The sequence below is a fragment of the Arachis ipaensis genome, chromosome B10 (genome assembly GCF_000816755.2).
Source record: "Arachis ipaensis cultivar K30076 chromosome B10, Araip1.1, whole genome shotgun sequence".
Lineage (NCBI taxonomy): Eukaryota > Viridiplantae > Streptophyta > Magnoliopsida > Fabales > Fabaceae > Arachis > Arachis ipaensis.
Window position 1 is genome coordinate 37,211,226 of NC_029794.2, and position 11,639 is coordinate 37,222,864.

General features: G+C 36.3%; 1 protein-coding gene and 1 non-coding gene across 2 annotated transcripts; one reads left to right on the top strand and one right to left on the bottom strand.

Moving 5' to 3' along the window:
- LOC107623990 (CCG-binding protein 1) lies at positions 9,556–11,277 on the bottom strand. Its single transcript, XM_016326408.2, has 3 exons — positions 10,893–11,277; positions 10,740–10,813; positions 9,556–10,132 (listed from the first exon to the last, which is right to left on the bottom strand). The coding sequence occupies exons 1-3, from the start codon at positions 11,119–11,121 to the stop codon at positions 9,821–9,823; spliced, it is 615 nt and encodes a 204-aa protein (XP_016181894.1). The 5' UTR covers positions 11,122–11,277; the 3' UTR covers positions 9,556–9,820.
- TRNAL-AAG lies at positions 10,374–10,454 on the top strand. The gene has a single exon. It is a non-coding gene; the product is annotated as a tRNA-Leu (tRNA).

Here is an 11,639-nt window from a genome sequence, read left to right on the forward strand (position 1 = left end):
CTATTTGTCTTTGACACAAAGTGTCTGCAGGCGTTTGAGACTCTGAAAGCTAAGCTGGTCACAGCACCAGTTATTTCTACACCAGACTGGACATTACCATTCGAACTAATGTGTGATGCCAGTGACCATGCCATTGGTGTAGTATTGGGATAGAGGCATGACAAACTTCTGCATGTCATTTATTATGCTAGCCGTGTTTTAAATGACGCGCAGAAAAATTACACAACCACAGAAAAGGAGTTGCTTGCAGTGGTTTATGCCATTGACAAGTTCAGATATTATTTAGTAGGATCAAAAGTGATTGTGTACACTGATCATGCTGCTCTAAAATATCTCCTCACAAAGCAGGATTCAAAACCTAGACTCATAAGATGGGTGTTGCTTCTGCAAGAGTTTGATATAGAAATAAGAGACAGAAAAGGGACAGAGAACCAAGTAGCTGATCACCTGTCCCAGATAGAACCAGTAGCAGGAGCATCCCTCCCTCCTACTGAGATCTCTGAAACCTTTTCGGATGAGCAACTCTTTGCCATTCAGGAAGTACTGTGGTTTACAGACATTACAAACTATAAAGCTGTGAGATTCATACCCAAAGAGTACAGTAAGCAGCAAACGAAAAAATTGATTTCTGATGCAAAGTACTACATGTGGGATGAACCATATCTCTTTAAGAGATGTGCAGACGGAATAATCTGTAGATGTGTGCCTAGAGAAGAGGCAAAGAAGATCCTATGGCATTGCCATGGATCACAATATGGAGGACATTTCGGAGGTGAGCGAACAGCCACAAAGGTTCTCCAATGTGGCTTCTACTAGCCTACTCTCTATAGAGACTCCCGAGAGTTTGTACTTAACTATGACAGTTGCCAGAGAGCTGGTAATCTGCCTCACGGTTATGCCATGCCTCAGCAAGGGATCTTAGAGATTGAGTTGTTTGATGTATGGGGTATTGACTTCATGGGGCTTTTTCCACCATCATATTCAAACACTTATATTCTGGTGGCAGTAGACTATGTATCTAAATGGGTAGAGGCAATTGCAACACCCACTAATGATACTAAGATAGTGATGAAGTTCCTCCAGAAGCATATTTTCAGCAGGTTCGGTGTCCCTAGGGTACTGATCAGTGATGGAGGCACTCATTTCTGCAATAAACAGCTTGACTCTGCTCTGATCCGATATGGAATTAACCACAAAGTGGCAATTCCATATCATCCACAGACAAATAGGCAGGCTAAAGTCTCAAATAGAGAACTAAAATGAATCCTAGAATGGACTGTAAGTACCCGTAGAAGGGATCGGGCAAGAAGTCTGGATGATGCTTTGTGGGCATACAGAACCGCATTCAAGACTCCTATAAGGACCTCTCTATACCAGCTTGTGTATGGAAAAGCATGTCATCTGCTAGTGGAACTGGAACACAAGGCCTACTGGGTAACCAGGTTCCTAAACCTTGATGCTAAGGTAGCTGGAGAGAAAAGATTACTCCAGTTGAATGAGCTGGAAGTGTTCAGACTCAATACTTTCGAGAATGCTAAAATTTATAAGGAGAAAGCAAAAAAGTGGCATGATAGAAAGCTGTCATCTAGAGTCTTTGAGCCAGGACAGAAGGTTCTACTGTTTAACTCTAGGCTTAGATTGTTCCATGGGAAATTGAAATCCCGGTGGAAGGGACCATATGTGATAACAAGTGTGTCACCATATGGATATGTAGAGCTTCAGGATATTGACTCTAACAAAAAGTTTATTGTTAATGGACAAAGAGTCAAGCATTATCTTGAAGGTAATGTTGAGCAAGAATGCTCAAAACTGAGACTAAATTAAAGCTCAGTAAAGTCCAGCTAAAGACAGTAAAGAAGCACTTGTTGGGAGGCAACCCAACCATTAGCAAAAATTAGATGTTTATAACAATTATATAAGTTTATTTAATTTTGTTATTTATGTTTGTTAATACATTTCAGTAAATAATACAGAAAAATTAAGGTTCAGAACATAAAGCAGAAGAATCACAGAGAAAAAGAGCTCACTGGCGTTAAAACGGCAGTAAAGAGGCATTTTGGGCGTTAAACGTTCATCTTTTAATTTTTAATTTTCAAATATTAATAATCTTTCCAATTCTTTTTAATTCTTTTTTTTCAATTCTTTTCAATTCCTTCCAAAACATTTTCAAAACTTACATATCTTTTCAAATTCTTTTCAACTCTTTTTAATTTTTCTTGCATACAGTAATAAGTTTTTAAAATTAATTGCATCATTCTTCTTCTACTCCCTTCTATCTTATTTTGCTTAAGGACGAGCAAACCTTTTAAGTTTGGTGTGGAAAAAGCTCTGCTTTTTGTTTTTCCATAACCATTAATAGCACCTAAGGCCGGAGAAACCTCTAGGAAGAGGAAAGGGAAGGCAGTTGCTTCCAACTCCGAGTCATGGGAGATGGAGAAAGTCATCTCAAAAGCCCATTACTAGAAAGAGGATGGAACAAACAAGAGAGCCCACTCATGGACCTCAACAAGAGCACTCCATTATCCTCCATGAAATCAGAGAGGACCAAAGAGCCATGAGAGAGGAGCAACAAAGGCAAGGAAGAGATATTGAGGAGCTCAAGCACTCCATAGGATCTTCAAGAGGAAGAACTAGCCGCCCTCACTAAGGTGGACCCGTTCTTTAATCTCCTTGTTTATTTTCTTTTCTGCTTTATGCTTTATGTTTTAACTATGTTTGTGTCTTCATTACATAATCATTAGTATTTAGTGTCTATGTCTTAAAGCTATGAATGTTCCATGAATCTTTCACCTTTCTTAAATGAAAATATTTTCTGAAAAAGAAAAAAAATTACATGAGTTTCGAATTCTATCTTGAAAATAGTTTAATTATTTTGATGTGGTGGCAATACTTTTTGTTTTCTGAATGAATGCTTGAACAGTGCATATTTTTTATAGTATAAGTTTATGAATGCTAAAATTGTTGGCTCTTGAAAGAATAATGAAAAAAGAGAAATGTTATTGATAATCTGAAAAATCATAAAATTGATTCTTAAAGCAAGAAAAAGCAGTGAAAAGCAAAAGCTTGGCGAAAAAAATGCGAAAAATAAAGAAAAAAAGAAAGAAAAAGAAAAAGCAAGCAGAAAAAGCCAGTAATCCTTTAAACTAAAAGGCAAGGGTAAAAAGGATCCAAGGCTTTGAGCATTAATGGATAGGAGAGCCCAAAGGAATAAAATCCTGGCCTAAGCGGCTAAATCAAGCTGTCCCTAACCATGTGCTTGTGGTGTGAAGGTGTCAAGTGAAAAGCTTGAGACTGAGCGGTTAAAGTCATGGTCCAAAGCAAAAAGAGTGTGCTTAAGAACTCTGGGCACCTCTAACTGGGGACTCTAGCAAAGCTGAGTCACAATCTGAAAAGGTTCACCCAGTTATGTGTCTGTGGCATTTATGTATCCGGTGGTAATACTGGAAAATAAAATGCTTAGGGTCACGGCCAAGACTCATAAAGTAGCTGTGTTCAAGAATCAACATGCTAAACTAAGAGAATTAATAACACTATCTGAATTCTGAGTTCCTATAGATGCCAATCATTCTGAACTTCAAATGATAAAGTGAGATGTCAAAACTGTTCATAAGCAAAAAACTACTAGTCCCGCTCATCTAATTGGAACTAAGCTTCATCGATATTTTGAAATTTATTGTATTTTCTCTTCCTTTTATCCTATTTTATTTTTAGTTGCTTGGGGACAAGCAATAATTTAAGTTTGGTATTGTGATGAGCGGATTATTTATATCATTTTTGGCATTGTTTTTACATAGTTTTAGTTACTTGTTATTATATTTTAATTTTTATTATTTTTTATGCAAAAATCACATTTCTAGACTTTACTATGAGTTTGTAGGTTTTTCTGTAATTTCAGGTATTTTCTGGCTGAAATTGAGGGACCTGAGCAAAAATCTGATTCAAAGGCTGAGAAAGGACTGCAGATGCTATTGGATTCTGACCCTCCTGCACTCAAAGTGAATTTTCTAGAGCTACAGAAGACCAATTGGCGCGCTCTCAATTGCGTTGGAAAGTAGACATCTTAGGCTTTCCAGCAATATATAATAGTTCATACTTTCTTTGAGATTTGATGGCCCAAACTGGTGTTAAACGCCAGCCAGAGACCCTTTTCTGGCGTAAAACGCCAGAACTGGCACACTTCTTGGCGTTAAACGCCCATTTTGGCACCCAGGGTGGCGTTTAACTCCAATTTGAGGCATATGCACGTGGAAGCTTGAAAGCCCAGCCCAAATACTCACCAAGTGGACCCCGGAAGTGGAATTTTGCACTATCTACACCTAATTACTCATTTTCTGTAAACCTAAGTTACTAGTTTAGTATAAAAACTACTTTTAGAGGCTCATGACATTTTATATCTAATATTGTATTTTCTACGGCATGAGTCTCTAAACCCCATAGGTGGGGGTGAAGAGCTCTGCTGTGTCTCAATGGATTAATGCAATTACTATTGTTTTCTATTCAATCATGCTTGATTCTGTTCTAAGATACTCACTCGTACTTCAATATAGAGAATATGATGATCCGTGACACTCATCATCATTCTCAAACTTATGAACGCGTGCTTGACAACCACTCCCGTTCTACCTGAGCTCAACGTAGTCATTGAGCGACAGCTTGAGTGCGTATCTCTTGGGTCTCTAATCCACGGACCGAGTCCGTGGGATTAGAACCTTCGTGGTAGAGGCTAGAACCAATTGGCAGCATTCCTGAGATCCGAAAAGTCTAAACCTTGTCTGTGGTATTCCAAGTAGGATCTGGAACGGGATGACTGTAACGAGCTTCAAACTCACGAATGTTGGGCACAGTGACAATGTGCAAAAGGATAGAGAGATCCTATTTCGACATAAGTGAGAACCGACAGATGATTAGCCGTGCGGTAGCTGTACCTGGTATTTTTCATCCGATACGAGAGATTCAGATGACAGAGCATCTCTGGAACCTCAACCTGTTCCTCATTACTGAATCACAAGTACCATTTATTTTATGTTATTTACTTTTCATAAACAAAATCATTTTTATCATTAATCTCCTGACTAAGATTTACAAGATAACCATAGCTTGCTTCAAGCTGACAATCTCCGTGGGATCGACCCTTACTCACGTAAGGTATTACTTGGACGACCCAGTGCACTTACTGGTTAGTTGTACGGAGTTGTGAAAAGTGTAATCACAATTTCGTGCATCAGCCATGCAAGAAGAAATGAAATCCTTGCATGAGAATCATACGTTTGAATTGGTGATACTACCGAAGGGTAAGAGAGCATTCAAGAATAAATGGGTGTTCAAATTGAAAGCGGATGAAAATGTCTCACGGCCAAGATACAAAGCTCGGTTAGTTATGAAAGGTTTTGAGCAAAAGAAAATTATTGATTTTGAGGAGATTTTTTCTCCAGTTGTAAAGATGTCCTCTATTCGAGTTGTGCTTGGATTGACAGCTAGCTTGAATTTAGAGGTTGAGCAGCTTGATGTGAAGACTACATTCCTTTGGTGAGATATATAAAGAAATTTATATTGAGCAACCAGAGAGTTTCGAGGTTAAAGAAAAGGAGCATCTTGTATGCAAGTTGAAGAAGAGCTTATATGGGATGAAGCAAGCACCAAACCAATGGTACATGAAGTTTGATTCCTTCATGGAAGGTCATGGGTATAGTAAGACTTTTTCTTATCATTGTGTGTATGTTAAGAAATTCTCTAATGGTGATTTTATAATTATCTTGCTTTATGTTGATGACATGTTAATTGTTGGTCATGACACTAAGAAGATTGAAAGTCTTAAGAAAAACTTGAACAGATCCTTTGCTATGAAGGATTTTGGTCCTGCAAAGAATGGCATGAGTATCACTCGTGACAGGAAGAATGAAAAACTGTGGTTGTCGCAGCAAAAGTATATTGAGAAGATTTTAGAAAGGTTTAGCATGAGTAATTCCAAACCTATTAATACTCCACTTGCTAGTCATTTCAACTTAAGTTCGCGGCAATGTCCTACAAGTGAGAAAGAGAAAGCAGAAATGAAGAAGATTCCATATGCATCTGCAGTTCGTAGTTTGATGTATGCTATGGTTTGCACCAGGTCAGATATTGCTCATGCGGTTGGAGTTGTTAGTCGGTTTCTTTCTAATCCTGGCAAGGAACACAAACAGTGAAGTGGATTCTCAGATACCTTAATGGCACTTCTAGAGCTTGTTTATGTTTTGGGAGTGGCCAACCTGTGTTGGATGGTTACACATATGCGGATATGGCTGGGGATTTTGATTCAAGAAAGTCTACTTCTGGTTATATGATGACTTTTGCAGGGGGAGCTGTGTCGTGGCAATCTCGACTTCAGAAATGTGTTGCTTTGTCCACTACAGAGGCAGAATACATTGTTGTTGTTGAAGCTTCTAAGGAACTCTTGTGGATGAAGAAATTTCTACAAGAGTTAGCATCAATCAAGAGAAGTTTGTGTTATTTTGTGATAACCAAAGTGCTATCCATCTCAGCAAGAATCCAACGTTTCATTCCAGATCGAAGCACATAGAGGTGAGGTATCATTGAATATGTCAAGCGCTTAAGATGAAGTAATATTCACTTGCGAAGATCTATACTGATGATAATAGTTCAGATATGATGACTAAGAGTTTACCTACAGTGAAGTTTAATTCCTGCAAAGAGAAGGCGGACCTAGTGGAGCAGCCTATCCCCACTTGAGTTGGTGAGGGAAAGATTTGTAGGTGGGTCCCCAACCTCAAGTTATGAGAGAGAGAGAGAGAGAGAGAGAGAGAGAGAGAGAGAGAGTTCTTTCAATTTTTGAAAGAAAGAAAACAAAACCCTCTACTTCAACAAAGAGAAGAAGAAAAATTAGGGGAAAGGGCATGCCGTTTTAATCTGATTAAACCGGTAAACTTGCTCCATTTCTTATGAAATTTTAGTATGCTATTCCTAGTGTAGTGATAAATATTAGGATATAACTTGCTAGTTGTATTTCCTTCTCTTTTGTCTGATTTGAGATACCCACTTTGTGGAGAGTTTATGTTGATTCCATCAGTTTCGACGATGTATTTTGTTGATTATTGAGATGCCCTAGTGCCACTAGAAAGACTGATTGTGTACCGATTATTTTGATAGTGAAAGATTTTACTGGACTAGGTCCTGTGGGTTTTTTGTCCCTCTTTTGGGGGGTTTTTCCACGATAAATTCTGGTGTTTGATTATTTAATTTCTACCATTATATTTGCTACTTAGAGTATCTTTGGTATTGTCTATTTAATCGCACAGGTTGTGAAAAATTTATTTTTGGTGCTTTCGCTTTTAAACAGGTTCTTATTAAAACTCAATTTCCCAGAAAAGTGTAATGGTGAATCAGATAGTCAAATTGATAAGTAAGAAATGGGATGCAATTAACATGTGTTTGGAAATTAACTTGACCCTAACAAAGAGATTATCTTGAACATGGGAATAGTACTTGAATTTCAAGTTTTGACAAGAATGTGGGCAGTTATCCTTGAGGAAAGAGTAATGATAAGAATGTGGGTAAGGTTGATGACGGTTAAAAAACTCTCAGCAAAAAAAAGAGGATTCCTGCTCTATAAATAGGAGAACCAACAGGAAATCTCTACAAAATTACAGTTACATTGACGTAACGAAAGATCATGGAGTGTAAGTGCATGTGAGTGTTAGAGTCAATTATTTAACACCATAAATCCCTCGCCGCTCCCCATTGAGGGAGAAGTCAGAGTTGTCGTCGAGGGAGAAGCACGTCCATGAGCGGGAGTGGTGGAGACGACGTCGTGGAGAAGACAGAATCAATGTTGCCGCTGTTCCACACTCCTCGCTGCTGCTCCTCGCGTGCCGTTATTCCAATTCTTTTTTTTTTTTAATTGTTTTTTTTTTCACTTCTGTTTCTGCTTCGATTTCTTATGTTTCTTCTGTTTCTGCTTTTGATTCCATTATTGTTGTTGATAATGTTGTGATGAAGAAGAAGAAGAAGAATATGTTGATGTTGTGATGATGAAGAAGAAAAAGAATAAAAGAAGAATATTTTGGTTCGAAGGGCAATTTTAAAACCAAATTAAACTTTAGAGACGTTTTTGTATACAAGAAAAGGTTAGGGTCAAAAATATTTTTCAATCTCTACCTTAGAGACCAAAATCGTACTTAACTCATCATTTTATTCTTTAAGCATTTTCTTTCCATTTTAGTTCTTTGATTTAACTTCTGGCCTTGTTATTCATTTTACTTGTTTAAGCAATTTTCTTTTCTTCTTTTCGATTCCTAGTTCACTTTTAAGTCGGTTAGATTCTACTTTAACTTTTGTTCATGTTAATATTTGTTTGTACATTTTATTATCATTAATTAAAGACTTTTAGTTTTTTTTTATTTATTGCAAAATTTATTTCGATATTAAAGTTGATAATTTCCGAGATGAGCTCATTTTTTTAAAAGAGTTGTATCTACAATTCCAAATAAGATCATTGATACAAATTTAATAGACATCTGTATCGAAATTAAATAAAAATCAAGCGAAATATGAGAAAATTATGAAAAAATACATATGTTGTGTGTTAGTCAAATAAATTATAAAATGAATTGGAAAACCATGCGAAAAATTTGCAATAGTTTAATTAAAAGAGTAAAGATGAAAGGGAAAAATTCTGAAGATAATTCTAAAAATAAATATGTTAAAAAACTGATCATAATTGACAGAAAATTCTAATAGCAAGATTGAAAGAGAGAATACTATAAAAATTCACCTATGAAATATTTTTATGTGTGGGTAGGTTAGTGAAATAATTTATAGGATAAAAATCAACTTAAATGCCACGGAAACATAAGAATTTTATTCAACTGAAAAATGACAATGGAACATAGAAATGATGCGTTCAATTTAAAAAATTAAAATTGAATATAGATAAAAATGCTAAAAAAAATAAGATTAGGTTGGATGCTTTCTCTTATTTAACACGCATTTAACGCTTTATGATGCATAAACTTAGAGTATGGTTATCAATAATATTTAGTGTATGAATAATATTTTTCTACAATTGTCAATAGTATTTATTTATACCAAGCACATCAAAACACGTAAATTTTATATTTATTCTAAACAATCCCTATAAAATGTCTCTTATTCTTGTCGATTTTCCCAATTTTTAAGTACAAATTAAATTTCAAACCTCCAAGAAATTTATGCAACTTGAAATTAAGCATATAGCCTCCCCATCATTTATTAACAAAAAGTTCACTCTTCTTCGAGGACTTTACTGAATAAATCTAAATTAAATCCTACAAACTTATCAGTTATCAGTAAATTCACGAGTCTTAATATATGACTCACACAAGGACCCCACCGACCAAAGCAAAGAAAAAAGAACAAGGCCCCCGTTGATGGATATAACAAGAGTGAAGAAAAATGAATAGTTTAAAGTTTGTACTAAACACCTTTTAAGTTTGAAACTAGATTTAGGGACTAAAAAGGAATGAATGATTAAGTCTGAAAGACGGAAAATTTTAAACCATGTAGCAATTGAGAAGCAAAATATAGGCACATGAACCAATAGTATATTAACAATAGTGGAATGCTGTAAATGCAAAATTCCAAACTAGCAGTTCTTTATACATAACACATTTCATATTTCAACAATAAACTCTGCACACAATCCTTGTCAAAACATTAAAATGAAACCTTATTAATCTATATTATCAGAATCTTAACAAAATTTATATACCCTTTAACATTGAGGGTACTCCCAAGGACAACCCACTAATTAAGTATTAAACATTAATCAATAATCACCAATTAATCATCAATCTGTTTGATGATCAGGTGCAGGAGAATACCAAGCAGGGAACCTTCCTTTGCTTCTGAGAAGCCTTGTAAATGGTGAATCAGGCATTCTACCTTGCTCCTCTTCCAATAATTCATCAGCTGATTTTGGTAACCCATCTGGTATAGGACAGTGTCTATCTTCCTCCTCAGATTTCACATTCTTGGCCCAATTGACACCGTTCTTCTTCAGATTGTGCATTATTGCAATGCCATGCAAACATCCTATTAAGGATTTTACGCCACCGGTTTGGAGAATCAACCTCTCTATGTCTTCCTTTGGTGACTCTTTCTGTTAAAAAAAACTGTTACATTAGTTATTTCTAATATGCCTCTCCCTTTATGAATATCATATGTACATTTTTTTTTTAATTATAAAAGCACAAGATGGGACAATGAAACTCAAATCAAGTATCAAGAAGACATCATAATGACCTAATATGGCTTGTATTTTAAAAAGATTCACTGACAAAACACATGCCACCTAAAAACAAACAGTTATCATTTGAAATTTGATGTACAGTAATAACAAAGTGGAGATGGCCGAGTTGGTCTAAGGCGCCAGATTAAGGTTCTGGTCCGAAAGGGCGTGGGTTCAAATCCCACTTTCCACACAAATTTTATTGCTTTTTGTTTCAATGGCAGAGTTTAAACCAAAACTTTCTTTTGTTTTCTCTTATTTATTTTGTTCATGTTTCGTACCACATAAATTTGGACTTCCTGAAGAAAACTATAGCCTTTTCTCAGAAACAAAAAAAAACTTATATACCTTACTTCTAAACTTCGTATATAAACTTGATCAACATTAAAAGATTAAAGAAAGAATCAAAAAAGAAATAAAAGGACCTAAGTCAAACAAATAGAGGATAATGGCAGAAGTTGCAGAAATAAGAACAAACCTCAAGATCTTTGAGCTCAAAATACGCTTGCCAGCAACTATAGGATTCGTCACCTTCAAGCGTTGAGCAATAATCTGCACATCACAAAACATGAAGGATTTGGAAACGATACGGAAGGTTGAAGAAAGAGAAGAGAAAGATGTTGGTACGTACCAGCGAGCTCTTTCTCAGATTTTTGGATCAAAGGAGGGTCTTTGACGGCCCTCTCAAACTTGGTTCGGCTAAAAGGTTCAAGCTTTGGGATGTTAGACTCGTTCTTCTTCGATGAACAACAGATCGTGGAACCAAATCTCACTGTCGAATGAGTTCCGTTGTGACGATGAACATCTCTTGCGTCGAGAAGCAGGGGCGTAGAACTGGTTCGAATCAGTGCTGATTTCATCCTCCCTTGTAACGATTCGGATTAATTTAATAAAAAAATCTGGGTTTGGATAACGTTCTTCTTCAAAGGAGATTGATCGATGCAGAAAAAAGCATAGGCACCGGTAAATAATACTGTGATATTTTTATGGATAAGGATGAAAAATATATTATTTTAGATTTAGATATTTATTAAGAGAGAGAGTGTGTGTTACTGGGTGTGCGTGTGTGGAAGTTTGATTAATTTGGTTCGTTGGATGATAATTTTGATTTTTTGGGGAAGATGTTGAGCGTTGATTGGTGAAATGGTGAATAGTCTTTTGGCTAAAGTGGGACCACGATTTTGAACTTTTTAATTAGTGATTTTAATAGTAAGTGATTGAGTTTAAGTGGGGCCCAGTTGTGGAATATAGTGGTGTTTGGATGTGAGGTGTTTTGGGTGCATTGGGCTGTTTGTAGAAGGTGGCAAACGAAAACAACTGCGGCGGTTTTTAGAGTCGGCTTGTGGAAGATAAGACCTTGTCTTGTGCCCATGGGAAT